The sequence below is a fragment of the Taeniopygia guttata genome, chromosome 4 (assembly GCF_048771995.1).
Source record: "Taeniopygia guttata chromosome 4, bTaeGut7.mat, whole genome shotgun sequence".
NCBI classification, from domain to species: domain Eukaryota; kingdom Metazoa; phylum Chordata; class Aves; order Passeriformes; family Estrildidae; genus Taeniopygia; species Taeniopygia guttata.
In genome coordinates, this window is record NC_133028.1 from 9606184 (window position 1) to 9623603 (window position 17420).

A 17420-nucleotide genomic window follows, 5' to 3' on the forward strand; every position below is an offset into this window, starting at 1 on the left:
CACTTCCAGCTGGTCGTTTGGTACGTACAGATTTTCCATAATTACTGCATTGTAATTTGTGCTCTTCTGTTTGTTTAGTACCTCTGGTAGTCACAATTCCAACTGTTTTCCACTAGGCGACAATAGATACCTGTGCAGCTCAATTGTTTCTTTTTTCTTTTCTGAAACCCCTCCTGTTTTATTTCTTTTCCTGAATGAACCATCTGTAAGTCTTAGTAGAACCATTCAATGCTTCTAAAATTGTTCTAAATACTGTTCCAGAAAGTGACTTTCCACTGTTTTACAGGCCCAAAATTTGATTTTCAAGGAGGTTGTTTACTACTGCAAAAATTCTGAGAAAATAATGGCCTTACGTATTGATAGAAGAACATTTTATTGTCTTCTTGTATTTTGGTAATACAGAATACACTTTGTCCTTTCCTTTGTTAACCTTAAGTATAGTTCTTGTAGCAGGGTTGCTGCTGTCTCTCGGCATTGCAATTGCCCAGAATCTCTTTCCTCTGAGTCCATGGCTGCTGGTCATTGCTGTGCACTCAGTACAGTAGTTCTGGGGGAGGTTCTCTGGTGCTTTCATACCTGATGGGCACAGAAATGCAACCAGGGAAACTGCAAAGATGCAAATCACTCTGTGTCTGTGCATGATGTGTGATGACAGATATTTTCTTCTCCTGCACTGGGTAACAAAACACAGGAGTGGTCCAATGTTGAAGAAACTTGGTAACTTAGTTCATTGTAGACTTATGCAGTTTGAATTGGTTTTAGAACAAGAGTGAAATGTGAATTCTCTTGCTTTCAAATCTAGAGTATATACTGCCTTTCCTAAACACTTCCTGATTATTCCCTAATGTCCCTTACTTCCCAGTTGCTATCCTTATTCTTATTAGCTTTCTTTCCTAGGACACTGGATATCAAAGGACTGTTGTCTTCTTAAAGTGAAAACCTGATAGTTGGAAAAGATTATGTGAATTGCAAATACTGTGTTCTCCTCTGGATGTGAAGTTTCCCATTATATCCATGTGCTTTTGGGACTTCACCAGGTTACTTTTTATTCTGGACAACAGATTTAACATAGATAAGCAGATCTCAGAACTGGTGATATCTTCTTGATGGAAGATTCCCAGATGTTAATGAATTGTCAATGTGCTGGCACCTTTAAATCCTGGCCCATGTCTGTAATTTTTTTCAGGAGACTCTTTTCCCACAGAAACAAGATATCCACTACTGATTCATCTTTTGATCCCTCATTTCTTTCTAAGCAGTTTGTAATCATTGGCAATGCTGAGTTTAAGTTGGCTCAGTTAAGTTTCTAGAAGTGTTTACATCCCCCAAAAATGCTTGTTAGCCAAGCAGCAGCTGGGCAGCAGTGCCTGTGTTGGCCTTTTCCTTCTTTCAAGAAGCAGCAGCCTTTAATTAGGCTAATCAGGACCCACAGAGCCTGAGTCTCACTGTTACATCTTTTTCCTTGCCCTCTGTAGGCGGGAAGCCTGGGAAACAGGTAAAGGCATTATGAGAGGGCAAACAATGGACATGGTGGGAGGCTGAGGTTATAATGGTTCATGGGATACCCAGCCACTGGAAAATCATCTGCATTTGTCCTGCTAATCACAGAACTGCTTGTCTCTCTCTTGCATTACAGTCCACTAAAATCCACCATTCGAGTAGTTCTGGGTCAACAAATATTTAATAAAACAACTGATGTAACACAGACATTTGAAATAGAGAAATACATCTTGCATCCTCAGTATTCTGTGTTCAATCCTACTGAACATGATATTGGTGAGTATTTTTCTTCAGACAGTTCTATTTTCCATTTACTTGACCTTGTTTCAAGTTTAGATGCTCTGTTAGAAACTGCCTTTAGAGTGGAAAAATCATAGATACTAGGAGAGGCTTTAGAATGCAGAAGGTTCTTAGTTCTACCAGAGTTATAACAGCATCTGAGGGCTAGACAAATTCCAATGAAAAATAAATTGCAAATTTTAAATAATTATGATAATTAGCCTTTGGAGCAATTTACCTAGATGTGTGGCAGATTCATCATCACTTCAAGTCTCAGTGAGATTAGGCATTTTTTCAACTGAACCAGAAGCTGTAGGCTTGATGCAGGAATTACTTGGTAAAATTCTATTGTCTGTATTGTATAAAGGATCTGACTAGATGAATGTAATAACCCCATCTGCTCTGAAAACCTGTGGTACTCAGAATCATTTTTTATATTGAGATAGATTTAAAAATCAGCTGTCTTATCAGTCAGAAGTTAAATGCCCTTCTGATTGACCTTATAATATTAGTCAGAATGACAATGGAGCAGCAACTTACTTATTTTCTGATCTGCTCTTTGAAAGTTGTCACGTCACTCCAGGGCATCAAGCTGTGTGAGCACTTTGTCTATGAGACTATTTAATAGCCTGACATTGGGAATATTTTAGGTCAGGCATGTACTGGCTTTTTTTTTGGCTCATGGATGGTGAGTATTTTCTACTATATAGCAAAATGCATTCAAGTTCTGTGTTGGTGGGAGCTCTGTTACAGTGTTCAAGGAGACAAACTGGATTTGAGACATTTCTCTGCTATGAAATATCCTGGTGAAAACCACCCATAGCGCTTTGAGATGTCATAGCTTTTTTAATTACTCTGAAATTAGGTAGGCGTGCCTCACCAGTGTGCTATGTCCAAATCTAGGAGAGCTGAACGTGGAGTGCCTAAGACAAGTCCAATTCCAAAAATAAATGAAAAAGCAGAAGCTGTTGTGCGGGCAAGATGCAGGTGTTTGTTCTGTCCAGTCAGTGATTTCTACTGATGCAACAGAAGAGTCTTGTCCTGCTGAAAATACTTTTCTAAAGGAAACAACCATCACATGAGTATTTGCTAGGAAATTTGAGGGATTCAGAAGCAGGCAGAGTTAGTGGGGAAGAGGAACAAGGTAAGGAAGTGTGGGAGCAAGATTTGTGTGGGCTTCCCAGGCTGTGAGCTACTGCTTCTATGTTCCACTAAGGCCAAAAATTAGCTGGTAGCTGGTAGAAAAATAAGACTATCCAGTAAGGTCACTTGTTTTCCACACAGCTGTGCTCACAAAACTTTGAGCTTTCAAAAGGCCTGATAAGAAGGTTTTAACAGTTGTGTCCACATTACCTCAGCTCTGTTCTCTTTGAGTGGTGTGGCCAAACCAAGATGCTGCCCTTGTTCCACCCAGTACATAGCCCCCTTTGCTGCTTTACAGCCAAATGAAATAGGGAAGAAATTTTTGAAATCTTTCAGTATCAATCTCATGATGCTTCACAGCTATGTATTTACACTGTTTCCAACCCCATGACTGGTTAGTAAAGACTCTGTAGGTTATGAAATATTTTGTAGCTTCAAGAAGCTTGGTTTTGAAATGTTCCAAGGTTTTATTCCTTAATTTTAAAGACCTTGAATTTTGCTGAACTCAGTATTAACAGGACACGAAATACACCAGCTCTTGGAGTAATTAATTTTTTAAATGGAATTGGAGTTAGGCCAGTGGCCAGGCTTTCAGAAGCAGTGAGTATTTGCACATCCCACTTATTTCAGCTGAAAGTTGGGGATATGTCACTGTTATTTAACTATAAGGTGGGAGGAGACACATGTATTTTCTATCTTCCCCCTTCTCTACAGAGGCAGTGAAGCAAAATCTGCTCAGTGAGCATAGCATAAAATAAATATTCCCACAAGGGGAGTAGCTGAATGTTTCAGCCTTCAATTTGCTGTGAAATCAGGTGCTGTTGAGATGAGTCTGTCTGTCTTTGATTGAAATATCTTAATTAAGAGAGGCTTAGGGGATAATTAAATTTGTATCTGAGACCCATTACTGCCAATCCCATTAAAGAAAGGGAACAGTCACTTTCTTCCTCCTGTATTTTCTGTTCTGCAGCTTTGATTAAGCTGAAGAAGAACGGCCAACGTTGTGCTGTCAAGTCCCAGTTTGTTCAGCCCATCTGCCTGCCAGAAAGTAACACTGTTTTCCCTGACCAGTTGAAATGTCAGATTTCTGGATGGGGACACAAGCATGAGAGTGAGTAAAACAAGAGCTGATGTTTGTAGAAAAAAATTATGATAATGAAAACATAATGCTCGGGCATAGGTTATACAACAGAGAGTTTAGTAAAATGTTTTGCAAGGGACTTCAGGTGGGATTTTTTTTACCTACCTTTGGAGTTTACAACATTTACATCTGAAATAGTCATCCTGAACTTCCTTTACAGGCCTTGGAATTTGGAGTGTGGTTCCTTTGACCAAATGTTCGCACCAATTTCAGGATGGAATGAGCTATGAGCTAGCTAGATCTCAGTGGACTGGGAGGAGAGAAAGTAGCTCGTTGGAGTGCCAACACCTGGAATTTTAGCAAAGTGAATCCTTCCCCTGATTTCTCCAGATAGAGAATTTTAACTTCACCATCAAGAAACTTTGAAAATGTTGATAGGAGAAGGCCAGGTAGACTTTGGGCTAAGAAGTTCTTACACCCAGCTTGAGAAAAGGGGGGAAAAATCATCCCATCCTTTCAGAGGAGGGTTTCAGGATTATGAGGCTGGACATGCTGCTTCAATGTTGAGATAGCAAAGACCTATATAGGTAGATGAGAAGGATTGAGGAGCTGGCTGCTACATTTTGGTGACAGACAAAGTATGAGCAAATATCCCAGTCTAAATGTATAAAGACAAAAAGAAATAATGGAGTCTTTGAAAAATGGATGATTTATTATCACATCTGGAAAGAGGTAAGGACAAGAGTGCTGGAGTACTGTTCCTGAGTCTCTAGAAAATGAGAGAAGCCAAAATAGATTAATCGCTGGACATTGCAATACTGTTATTTTATGGAGTCTGGCTGGAGGATCAGAAAGTAATCACTTCAAAAAATTATTTTATTTAAAAGATGTCCATATGATGAATATTACTGAGAGTTGTTAAATATGTGTTGTATTGTGCCTTGTGTTTTCCTGTTATGCTCTTGACATTCTATAAAAATGACTTTCTTTTCCTTTCTGGGAATTTTTTTAAAGATATATCTGGTTATTCAGATGTCCTGCAAGAAACACTGGTTCCACTTATTCCAGAGGAGAAGTGCAGACGTCCTGAAATTTATGGAACAGAACTCACAGAAAATATGTTCTGTGCTGGCTACTTTGATAGCAAATCTGATGCTTGTCAGGTAATGCCAAGTCATCTCTAGGCAGGTGATAGAAATGTATTTTGCTCATAAATGTTGTAGTGTTACAATTCTTACTTTTGATTTTATAGTGTTCCCAAAGAAAACAAATGTTCCTAAAGAAAAGAACCTTACGTGACTGCTTCCACCTTCATTTTTTATCATGTTCAATGTCAGTTAAGCTATACAGAAGGGCTCCAGGGTATTATATTCCTCCTACCTTCACATAAGGCAGTGTTTGTGCACTGGAGGGTGTGTTGCTCTGGTCCTGGCTGAGCCTGCAGGTGGATTTCTGCCCAGCTGGCAGGGATGTGCCAGCAGAAAAACCAGCATGAACCTGAGTAGGGACAAATCCCAGAGCTGCTACCTCTTGACTGAGGGAAAATAAGGACACCTGGGTAGGAGGTGAGGAGCAGTGGTGAGGCTTGGAGGAAGGATCTGAAGTTTGTACAGTGGATGTGACTGAATGGTGTAGAATGTCAGTCAGTTGGAAACTGTGTTATGTAACCTCAGTCTTTCATGGAATGACCTCATGCTCTTACTACTTTCAGTTATGTCACACCTCGGCTCTGAATAAGGATGCAGAATTGTTGTGGTGATAGATGAGACTCCTTAAAATGAAGGATCAGATTGTTCCTTACATAAAACTTCAGATTTAATCTACAGCTCATTTTGAAGGAGGAGGGTTTTGCTCTATTAAGATAAATTTGTGAAAAGGCAGCACCTAGATAATAGCTGGCAGTGTAAGTGCAGGAAAGAATACCATGTGTAGTGTGTGCTGGAAGCCCCATAGAGGTCATAAACATTTCCAAAGAAAGGTGGCAGGACTGAAATGGCAGCAGCCAGCAGTAGCTCAAGGCCAGGGCTGAGGTTAGGGCTGCAAGGGTTCACACGAGCCAGAGAGGTGGAAACTACCCAGCTCCCCTTGCCTTTCCCAGGAAGTGCAAATACAAGAGACAGCATTACAGCTGGTTCTCTCTCCCAGCCCTGGAAAAACAGAAATTGGGAATGAAAAAGAGAAAAGAAAGTGGAGGGAAGGAGAAAGGAGTTGCACAAAGACAAGTGGTCTGGAGAGAATTACAAACTCTGAGAAACAGCAATTTTGAGTCACAGATGTTGCTGAAGAACAGTGCTCGTGACATGAAATCATTATTAGGGAATCAATAATTCATTTTTTCCTATTTTCATACTTGTAGTGGGGTCTGAGGACAAACAATATAGACCTCTTAATGTAATAACAGATGTAGCTGACCTCTGGGTTCTTTTTAATGTACAGTAATGTACACTTACTTAGAATATTAACCTGTAAACCATGTATAAAAAATACTACAAGACCAAGAAACTTCAAACAGACAATGTGTTTTCCTTGATTATTTTAAAAAGATTTTTTTGGAAACTTTTTTTCATTTAATCAGTGCACTGATGCCAAAATTGCAATCAATTAGACTAATTGTGAAAAATATGCAAACAAGCAAGACTTCATCTGATGTCCCTCACTTATCACAGAAATCTTCAGTATAAAGGCAACACATTTTTCCTAGGTATTTTGCTCTCAAGAAATTTTATTTTGAGATAGGAAAAAAAATCTCCTTGGTCTCAAATAACTAGTGATGGCTACTTTTACCAGTACCATTTACTAAGTCACATTTTTAATTTCTAACATTTCAATTTCTCTAGAAAGTCAATCTATGAGTAATAAGAATAACCCCTGTCCTTAATGTTTCAAGATTTAAAATAAGTAGAAATGTTCAAAATTAACTCTTGCATGTTTGGGCTGATTTTTGGTTTATGGTTTAATGACAAGTTAAATACTCAGTAGCAAATTCAAACACTTGCAAAACCCCATATGCCACATAAAATTACAGTATCCCACAGTCACAAAGTGTGGCTGTATGCAACACCTTTCTTTGAAAGCTCTCATGTTCTCTAAAAGTTGCAGTAAACTGCATCAAGAAACTGTCCAAATGCACCCATGTAACCCCTTCATGCAGTGCTGATATTACAACATATTTGCCAAGCCTCAAAGGCTTGTTCACTTCCATTGAAAATTATCTAAATCAACCATGCTTTTAGTAGGTGTATGAATCTAAAAATGTCATATTTTTAAACAAAGCTGATATTTTGATACTTTTGTTAATGCTTAATTTTAAAAAATCCACCATTATATTTAAATGTGACTAAAAATGCTTTCTATAATGAAACTTCAGTAAGCTGCTTTTTTTTTTTTTTTTTTTTTTTTTTTTTTTTTTTTTTTAATCTGATGTGCAAACATTCCTATTTTAGGATTTTCCCTAACTGATCTTCTGACTGCTTTCTATCAAATTAAATAACCTTTGCTTACTTTTGATGCAGGGAGATTCTGGTGGACCTCTGGCTTGTGAGGAAAATGACATCTCTTACCTCTATGGAATTATCAGCTGGGGAGACGGCTGCGGCAGAGCCAACAGACCTGGAGTATACACAAGAGTGACAAACTATGTAAAGTGGATTAATGAGAAAATAACCCCCCGAAAAACTAGTTGAATAGTTAAATACACTAACATTTGAAGCAGAGTTCAGGAGTCTTTTGGTTTTATTTAAAGTGGCATAAATATTTTATTATAAGCTGATATGAAAAGCCTCATGATAATTGTTAGCAGTTCCAAGCCAGACCACTAAAAGCAGCCCTGCTCCATCTGATGTCAGCAGCCTTGATCTAGCATTCAAGGGTTGTGGATTGCTCAACACACATGACTGCCTTTATTTGTCTTAATTAAAAAATCTCCAACATATCAAGACAGTGCACAAAAATCTACAACTCTCTGCCTGCCTGGTGGATTACCTAAAAAGGGATTTGATGTGTTTTGAAGTTTCTGGTGGAGCTGTCATCCCCCAAACCAACCTGCAACAATATTGCCCTTGTATTCTCAGTTGAAATGAAAAAATAAACAGGAAAATCAAAAATGAAATCCCCTCTCCCTGAGAAATGATCTCTTGAAGCTCAGGGCAAGAGACACCAAGAGAACAACGTAGATAAATCTGCTCCTCAGCTAAGTGCAACAACAGGTCTGGGGAAAGAAACCGGAGGGTTTAGGTTTTGTTTCAACAAAACACGTAAGCATATTTTTATATAAACACATTTCTGTGTTCCACTGACGTAAAATCAGGAACCTGTCTCAGATCTCTGCTGAACCTGGTGTGCAATTTTCCAGCAAGGTTAACACAACACCTCCTGAGAGCTCAAAGTCTTCCTGAAAAATGTTGGAAGATGGAGCAACTGATTTAGGTTGATACAGCCAGGACCTTTTGCAGACTGTGATCTGCTCCTTGCCCTGAGGATAGCAATGGAAATACTTCCCCTTGCTGATAAATCCCTAAACGTTTCTTTAATTTGACAGTGTTTTGAAGATGTCTTAGGTTTTGTACTAACAAGTTGTTCAACTATTTAGATAATTCAGAAAGGAGGTTTCTTGTAACAGATTTTTCAACTGGATGGCTGGGGTGCAGCTTGACATTTTCCTTAGGGATTTGGTGATATCATAAACCACAGGCTTTACTGTCATGGTCTATAGAATTGTTATGGGAACAACCAAAGCAATTATTACAATATACAGCTCTTTGGAGGCAGTGGACTCAGCTGTATTAGCAAAAACAGGCAGAAAATTATTAAACAGAAAAATTCTGACAAAGAATGGAATTAAAAAAAAAAATTTCCTATTACAGGAGACCTTTAGCTATGTCAGATGTGTACATTTAGGTGTTGATGTGAAATGTATTTCACCCCTGGCAGTGAACATTTATGAACTCTCTTAAGTTTTTCAAGCAAAGTTGTTTTTTTAAAGTAATAGAATTTTAAAGCAGTGCCTAGATATTCAGATGTGTTTTTTTGTTTGCAGTGTCCTCATGGGTTTCTTAGTAGTGGTGAATGTTATCTGCAATTAAAAGAATTTTTTTTAAGGAAAAATAACCAAAACCTGCATCTGTGAAAGTAAAAATATACAACAATGCTAATCTAGATAAATGATGTAAACTGTTTAATAAAAACATTTACCCTCTGTTTCTTGAACTTAGTCTGTCATGTATAAAGTTACAGTAAGATCTTTGAATCCCTCTGTAGGCTGATCTAGAGGTTGAGAACTGGTAGAAAGATGAAATAACACTTTGCGCTGGAAGGCATTGAACAATCTCTCTGTAAGGGTCAAAGTGTCACACACATTTTCAGTAGGCAGATGTAAGCACCAGGACATGTTTTGCAGCTATTGAAACTGAGTGTCCCAGAATTAAAGTCTTCAGTTTGTTTTTCTGAGGCACTAAATGGTAGCTTGAAAAACTGATATCCACCTTTGGGATCTTGATTTCAAAACAAGCTGGACACTCCTGTGGTGTGGTGTGCCTCCCTGGCCATTTGCAGTATGAGTCTGGCTTGCTCAATGCCCTAAAATGAATATGTATGACCATGTGACAGGACTTACTGTACCTGCTGCTGAGACAAGTACTGCATCAGCAGGAAGGAACTGTTTGCTAGTCTTTGGAAGGGATTCATCAGGAACAGGTTTCCACTCAAAGATGAAGCCATTCTGAATATCTGTATCTGTTTTGTGACTTCAGCTTCACTTTGAAATTAATATCTATCCACACTGTGCCCCGTTTTGATCATGCAGTTTCGTGTTGTATATACTCTCTTGGTCTTCTCTTGCAGTAAAGAAGGTGACTGTTTGATAGGAAAGGTGTTAGACTGGTGTTTCTGACAATTTGTGTGGAGATTTTTAGCTGTCCTGTTTTTATAATCTATGCTGCTTCTATCAGTATACAACAACACCAGTACAAATTACACACTTTGAAAAAAAAGATATTGAATGGTCTGTTTTCTGCCCTCAAAGGTCTAAATGACAGATCTCCAGCTGATACTACTTTGAATGCATTAAAATTAATTTGTGGCTTTCAAAGCAGCCTGTTTATCCACTGTGACTGCATTGGCTTGGTGGTACTAAATGAAAATCATTTGAGCCTCAGCTGTGAGGTGACTAGCACAGTATTACAAGCACAGAGTAGGGATGGCAAGGAGATGTCCAGGTTATGAGATGTCCTGACCTCTCACACCCTGACATCAATCACATTCCTATGAGGCACTCCAGCATCTGTCTCCTGCCTTTCTGTTGAGCATTACCCCATGGAAACTAATTCTCCATATTTTTTTACCCCCTTTAAGTGATTATTGCCTTGGTTAAAAAGAAAACCAAACTCAAATGTACTACTAAAATTTTATCTTTTTTTCCTAACTCTATATTGAAATTGAATTTGAATGCAAAGCTAGTTGAACAAACACTTCCCTATTCCATTATGAAACACACTTAAAAGATGGTTTTATTAAATTGTGTGTTATTCCATGCAAACTGACCGATTTAAAAGGAAGAAATAAATGCAGACATCTAAAAAACCCCCCTTCTATTATGCTACTGAAAGAAAAATGTGCTGTAGTGCTGTTTAAAAAAAAGCTGATGAACTAATTACCATCAAATAAGATGCAGCAGGAGTATTTTTGGAATAATGGACTCTAATTAGTCCATTGCTCGTGGAAATAAATCTGAGGACATCATTAACACATCTTCTTCTATTAATTGTAGCTGTTTCTGGTTTGGTGTAAGCGGGTTGTTATCTCGTGACAGTTGCATTGCAAAGAGGGGAAAAAAAAAGTGAGAGGAGTATTTTTATCCGGGGTAGCTGGCAGTGTCTTCTGGGAGCCAAGGAGAGCTGTAATTATACTTTTGAAAGTGAAAATTGGGCATTGTAAAGAAGGTGTCGGAAGGGGGCGTTTTGGCCGGCCAGAGGCGGGCCCCGCTCCACGAATGAAATCCAGTGCGGGCTTTGCGGCCGCCCGGCCGCGGGGCAGCCCCTGCGGTCAGCGGCAAAGTCCGGAGCCGGATCAGGGCGGGGGTCGCCCTCGGAGCGGATCCGCGGCGCTCCGGAGTGCTCTGAAACCCTGGAAAAAAAAAAAAAATTAAAAAAAAAAAAATCCAAGATCCCCCCCTTAACCCAGAAGTAAAACACATGAACACAGACTCAGTGGGACGGCCCGCAGACCCCCTTTCCCCGGGCGGGGCCGCGCTGGCCGCCCGCCCGCCCTCGCGGGGCCCGAACGGAGCTATTTTGGAAGTGACCCCTCGGGCGGGCGCAGCGCGGGGCGGGCGCAGCCAGCCGGCGCAGCTGTCCGGAATCATGACTGAAGATGACGGATTCCGTGGTGGTGGAGGGTCACGTCAAGTTGAGAGACGGAAAAAAGGTCCCCGCTCCCGGCGCCCCTTCGGCCCGCGGGGGTCCCCGACCGCCGCCCCTTGCCCTGAGGGGAGCGAGCCCGCTCTCCGCCCCGCGGCCCCGGCTAACCCTGTCCCTTTGCCTCTCGTTGCAGTGGAAGAGCAGGTGGCTGGTGCTGCGCAAGCCCTCCCCGGTGGCAGGTAAGGGGCCCGGGGGTGGGTTCGGGGCTCGGGGCCCGGAGCTTGCCCGGCTGCTCGGGGCGAGTGCCCGCAGAGCCGCGGCGGGGCCGTCCCGGAGCGGCGCTGCCCGGGAGCCGCGTCCGGCTGCGGGGCGAGATCTGCGCTCACTAAAAACTACGGGAGAAGTGACTTTCCAAGGCACAGGCATTGGATTTAGTGCCCGTTCAAAGTGCACTTTTTAAAAATTTTTTTTTAATTTTTTTTTTTTTTATTTTTCTGGTGGTGAACTTACTTCTTCAGGGTGATTGCTGGCTGTAAAAAAAAAACCCACCTAAAAAAAAAACCAAAACCAAAAAAACCCCAAAAAACCCCCACCAAACTCTGACACTGTAAGCTCAGTAGTTATTTTTGATCAGTGTTTTGACAGAAAATATCACTTCAATTTAAAAATAAAATGACATTTTGAATTACGGAAGAGAAAAAAAAAAAGATCGTTTCCATGCTTCTGAAGGGGAAACTGAACACGTTACACAGAGCTGATGTTTTACTGCTGCAGAGGGAAAAGTAGGCTTTAGGTTTCCCCACCTGTTCCCAAGAGGGAAAACATTTGGGCCCAAAAGTATCTTTCCAGGGCTAATGTTGCCCACACTTGGAAAACGTGGATCTGCGCTGCTGCAGAATGGATCATGGCAGCCCTTCTAGCCTCTTGCTAGAGAGACTGAAGGCTTCTCAGTAATTCTTTGTTACCTGAGTTGTTACAAGACTATTTTAGTCGTTTGAATACCTGTATCTCATCTAAATCTGTGAAACCTCCCTGTGTGAAAGGGCATCTGTTTGTCATAGGGCTAGTACATAGACCTGTGAACATGGGCCTGCGTTTCTGTTGTAAGCCAGCTTTGAAGGCTGTCGATGGTGGAGCCTGACTGAAAATGCAGCTTATTCCTCAAAAATGCTATTTTTATTCTAGCTCAATTAGCCAGGTTTACTAAAAAGCCCCTGGTGATTCGCTTTTCTTGGTATGTAAACCATAGCCGTTCCTCAGACACACAACTGTATTGCAGAATGTCTAAATACCGTGGTTGCAGCTGTTTTTGCTAACAGGTGCACAAAGACAATTGGGAATCCATGCAAAGCTCTGCATTAGTTAGCAGACAGTTTAGTCTTTCAGTCATTTTTTCTCTGTGGATGGAGATTTTGCCAGTCCCTTGCCCAGCTCAGAGCTGCAGGGCACCTCAGCGGGGCTGGGAGCACCATCCCCAGTATTTATAAAATGGTGCATGGGGATATTTGTCTTTTGTGGTTCATAGCTTAGCTTAAGCTGTGGATGTTGCAGCTTTGATGTTGACCATTAGTTTCATCTACATCTGAGTGCTGTGTGATAGGAAATGAATGTGGGGGAAAGAGGGCTGGTTTTGTCATAAATGCTGAAGGTGGGAGAGGTCACTCCCCTTTCCTTTTGGGTTTGCTTGTGAAAATGCTTGCTTTCCCCCGCGGAGTTATGGCACTCGAACTGGTTTCTTCCATTGCATAGTTACTGTGTAACAAACACCTTTGGGAAGTGGTTAATAACAACAGATGACACAAGCAAACACCAAAAAAAAAAAAAATAAAAGAAGGTGTGGCACATAATGATTTTTAGCAAAGGCTGCTGTGTAGCATTTAACCGGGAAACCTGAGCCGACAGGAACAGTCTCGTGGGGCAGTCTGCTTGCCATTTAGTGGTTGGGTAATCTGTGAGCTACTGTAAGAACTTCATTTGTGGTTCAGTATGTTCTCATGAGAATACAGACAACAATAGCCTCTCGGTCTTTAGAGTCTGTAATGTGAACAGCTTTCCTAGCATAGCTCCTAATGCTCAGAATTAATGAGTCAGTCCCCACTGGACTTAGGAGAGGATCTGAAATGCCACTGGACTTTGAATAAAATAGGGAAGATTTATTACTGACCTCCTTATTTTTGAGCCTGCAGTTTAACCCTTAAAAGACACCTTCAGTGTTTGCTTCCTGAAAATAAGGACTATAAACTACCTGGGGTTGGGCTGGGAAAAGTAATCAGAGTTCTCCATTGACTTTATCGAGCTGATCCTGCAGTTGTCTAAAGCCCCTTTGTATTGCAGCAGGGTGCTGAGAAATTTTTTATGGTCTGTGCTCTGCATCATCATCTCTGACAGTTTTGCTCCTTTTAGACTGTTTGCTCATGCTGGTGTACAAGGATAAATCTGAACGAGCAAAAGGGCATAAGGAGAGGAGCAGCATGACCTTAGAAGACATCTGTGGCTTGGATCCTGGGCTCTCCTATGAGGGCCTGAATCACACGCTCGCAATCATCTGTCTGTCCCAAGTGGTGATGCTGGGATTTGAGAGCAAGGAAACGATGTATGCGTGGGATGTGCGAATACGCTACAGTCTGGGGGAAGGTAACCTTTGTCTTCTCACAGTTTTATTCTGGTTTTTTTTTTTTTTTTTCCTTTTCTCCCACAGCCACAGGGTGAAAAACCAAAGAAAAGTGAAGTTAAAATGCAAATAAAACAGTACAGCTCAGGACAAGATTGTTACTCGTTTGAGAGTGGACAAACTGTTCTCCCCCTTAGATGTTAAAGCAGGTATCCCTTCCAATAGGTTTTGACTACAGTACCATCCAGTACTGATGTATGACAGCTCTTAACTTGTGGTTTTGATTTTGACACTGATAGTGTGTAGCCTTGAAGCAAAAGTGATCAAACTTCTGCTTCTGGTCCTACAGCTGATTCAGGGATTCTAGCAAAAGGACTCAGGGGCAGCCTGAATTAAGAGATGCAGAGTACTGAGTAGAACTTGGCCAGTTCATGCCCAGGTTGCTGAGCTGCCTACTGGGTGTTACATTGATAATTCTCATTGCTGCTCATGTGCCATTTCAAAAAGAGACTTTTTGCCCTGAGGAGTGTAATCAGACACATTCTTTCCAGCTAACTTCACCTTTCTCTTTCCTCCTATTTTATTTTCTTGGTTAGCAGCTGTAAAATGTACTGGTGAACAAAGAGTGGTAATGTTGGTAATCCATAGTATCTGTCTTATGTTTGTTTAGTCATAACTAGGGAAGGAGGGTAGGTGTGTGGGAGACACACATTAGCAATCTTTATCATTTGTTACATATGCTCTGCCATCTGTTGGGTTTGTGGGCTCATTCCTTTGCAGTACATATGTAGAAAGATGGCCTGGGAGTTTTAAAGTAGAAATATGTAGCACTATGAGAAGTGAGATGTGTGGATATAACCCCCAGGGTTATCAAATACGAAGCCTTACATAACTGGAAAGGTTAGAGGAGTTGCTGAACAATACAAGCATGAGTAGCTGGAGTGGTTGGTGCACTTTGATGATACAGCTTTATAGTCTTACAGTGCTGGTTTTTTTTACTTTTTTTTTTTTTTAATTAGGTTTGGGATCTATATATAGCATACTTGTCCTAAAAGCTGAAGGAATACTTGAATATAACAGAGTAGGTGTGGCTTTTATGATCTTGCACTGATGTAGTGCTGGAGTAATTTCAGTCTGGGTGTGAGGGTTATGGTTGGGGTTGGAGGACATGTAAAACAGCAAAGAGTTTTTTTCAAGGAAAGCTGTGAATGAGGTAGGAATAGAGCCTACTGGATTATGACATGTGCAGCCATGGAGTAAAGGTGAAGTGGAGAAATTATGTGTGTGGGGTGAAGAAATGAAGAAGCAAGAAAACAAGTGTAATTGGTTGAACTGGCAATAATTTGTATAAAGTTAATTGCAAACAATCTTAGGGGCAGGAGAATAAACCAAAGCATTGAAATTTCTTTTCAGAATTTCGTCTTTCATGTTCAGTTAGGAGAACAAAGTCAAAGTGTGTCTAGTTTGAGTAGACAGAAATAGAAAAGAGAGACGATGTAGATGAAGAGAAGATGGTGACTGGTGTTTTTTCTTAAAGTGTAGTAAGGGTGCCTTTGTGTGCCTTGTGAAAATAAGGTGGCTGGATGATAAAAATAGGCTAGGGAGAGATGACCTCAGAGTCTGGGAAGCAAAAAAAAAAAAAAGTGAAAGGAGCTGACGCTCTTCTTGAATGAGGACCACAGAATGGAGGCGTTCACACTGGAGTTCCCAGTGTTTTCTCTCAGGTTTTAGCAGATGAGGGGATGTGATTCCTGGAATGTGCTTGGGCTCACAACTCATTTTGAGAAGTTAGTATACTGCAGGTCAGCGCGTAGCTGTGAAAAGGAAAAGATGGGCTGAAGAAAGTGATGGATTTAAGTAGTACCTTTTGTTCAGGGATATACTCAGCTCTGTATCTTCACAAATTTCTTTTTGTAGAGTAAGAGAAGTCAAAGGCTGGGGAGAATTTTGAAAAATATTCCAATTTACCAAGAAAGCAGTGTATGGAAAAGCTTTATTTTCAAATATGCTTTTCCTTTTACTTTGGCTCTGTTCAGATTTGGGCGTGCTGTATTTTGACAGTGCTCCAGAACTTGTGCTGGAACTCTTTGTTTTCAGCATCTGTTGTAACTTGGAATTGATTATGTGCACAGTGGGCTTCATTCCTCAGTTATGAAGGAGAAGGAATCCTGATGCTGCTTCTCCCATGGTTTAATTGCCAGCAAAATACTGGGCAGAGTTAACTGAGCAGAGGAATGCAAATGACATTAAAGATTGCTTTCTGAGCATTATGGATCACGATGGTTTTGCTGTCTTTTTGATAGCTTATGTTTAAGTAGGTTGCGTAAGAACTGCGTGCCCAAAAGGGGACATGGTGTGACTATTGATTTGCTCCCTAGCAGTGCTACTGGCAGAACTGTAAGCAGAGCTGTGGTTAGTTAGATCTATCTCTGTCTCCTTGCACATTTCACTCGAATGACTTTGTGGCTAATTCTGCTGGAGCCTCAGGGAACTCAGCAAATGCATGTCATAGATGAGGAGTTGGCTTACAGCTCGGATCGTGACTAAGAATACAGCAAGCAGTTAGATGAGACGCAAGACTCAGACCCAGATGAAATTTGTGATGCTTGAAGAGGCATGGGCAAGAAACAGGCAAGAGCTGAGAGTACCTGGAAGTTACCCAGTAGATTTCATAGGCAGGGAGCTGTTTGTGTAATCTTTGATACATAACCAAAAACGAAATCTATGTTACTTCTTGATAAACACCACCAAAAACCTCCCCCTGGAAATCAGAGTCTTGATGCTTCTCTCTACCAAGACAGATGTTGTTTATTTTTTTAATTAGTTGTGGTTTTTTGTTTTTGTTTTCTTTGTTGGTTGTTTTTTTTTGTGTGTCTAATCGCAATATGAAAGAAACTAGAGCAGTAGTGGAGGTCAAAACAATTGTTTGAGAATTATATTCTTGCTCACTTAAATTGCTCCCTTTGAAACACTGAGATTTAAGCCCTTGAAGTGATCCTAATAACTTATTATTCAGAATGCAATAGCCCTGGAAGAGAAAATGGGAGACCAGCCTAGAACAACTGCTTTAGGTAAGGATACTGCAATTAGACTGGAATTGGGATTTGAACCCGGATTTTGTAAACTTGAATGAGATAAGTGTTTCTTTTTCTTTCTCTACTCTTTTAAAATTTAGGATGTGAAATATGAAAAAATTAACTGACATCTAAAAGTGTTTGTTACTTTTAAATCGCTTAGCTTCCTAGTAATTTAAAATGTCTTGGCATCTGCCATCACTAACTAATGAAAGAGCTGCAAAAGTGGAAAAATGTAATTTTCCTCATTTTACTGCTAGGGAGGAAGTGAAGCAGTTTATTAAAGTTGCAGATGAGTCAGTGATAGATTTGTTTAGTTCTTTGTACCTTGGCTTTTGGGCTCCTTGAGCCCCATTTTATTTTTGTGCATGCATGTGGAA

The 17420-nt window shown here is 40.6% G+C and overlaps 2 protein-coding genes and 1 long non-coding RNA gene across 7 annotated transcripts in view; 2 read left to right on the forward strand and 1 right to left on the reverse strand.

The window, feature by feature from the left end:
* Positions 1 to 9208, forward strand: part of HGFAC (HGF activator) — a 40485-nt gene extending 31277 nt beyond the window's left edge. The window contains exons 11-14 of the mRNA XM_030270640.4: positions 1637 to 1776; positions 3893 to 4033; positions 5018 to 5166; positions 7516 to 9208. Coding sequence (XP_030126500.4) covers positions 1637 to 1776; positions 3893 to 4033; positions 5018 to 5166; positions 7516 to 7686 — 601 coding nt within the window. The 3' untranslated portion in view covers positions 7687 to 9208. The remainder of the gene's footprint in view (positions 1 to 1636; positions 1777 to 3892; positions 4034 to 5017; positions 5167 to 7515) is intronic.
* A 1272-nt stretch (positions 9209 to 10480) lies between these two features.
* LOC140683901 (uncharacterized) lies at positions 10481 to 11727 on the reverse strand. The gene is made up of 2 exons (XR_012055517.1): positions 11524 to 11727; positions 10481 to 11122 (listed from the first exon to the last, which is right to left on the reverse strand). It is a non-coding gene; the product is annotated as an uncharacterized lncRNA (long non-coding RNA).
* DOK7 (docking protein 7) overlaps positions 11152 to 17420 on the forward strand; it is a 59551-nt gene continuing 53282 nt past the window's right edge. Inside the window, exons 1-3 of one of the 5 annotated variants that reach the window (XM_030270643.4) lie at positions 11152 to 11422; positions 11549 to 11594; positions 13744 to 13989. In XM_030270643.4, the coding sequence (XP_030126503.4) occupies positions 11369 to 11422; positions 11549 to 11594; positions 13744 to 13989 (346 nt within the window). In that variant the 5' untranslated portion in view covers positions 11152 to 11368. Of the gene's footprint in view, positions 11595 to 13743; positions 13990 to 14055; positions 17038 to 17420 lie in introns of those variants that run through there. The other 4 variants (XM_030270642.4, XM_004176632.6, XM_030270641.4 and 1 more) reach the window with 4 other exon arrangements.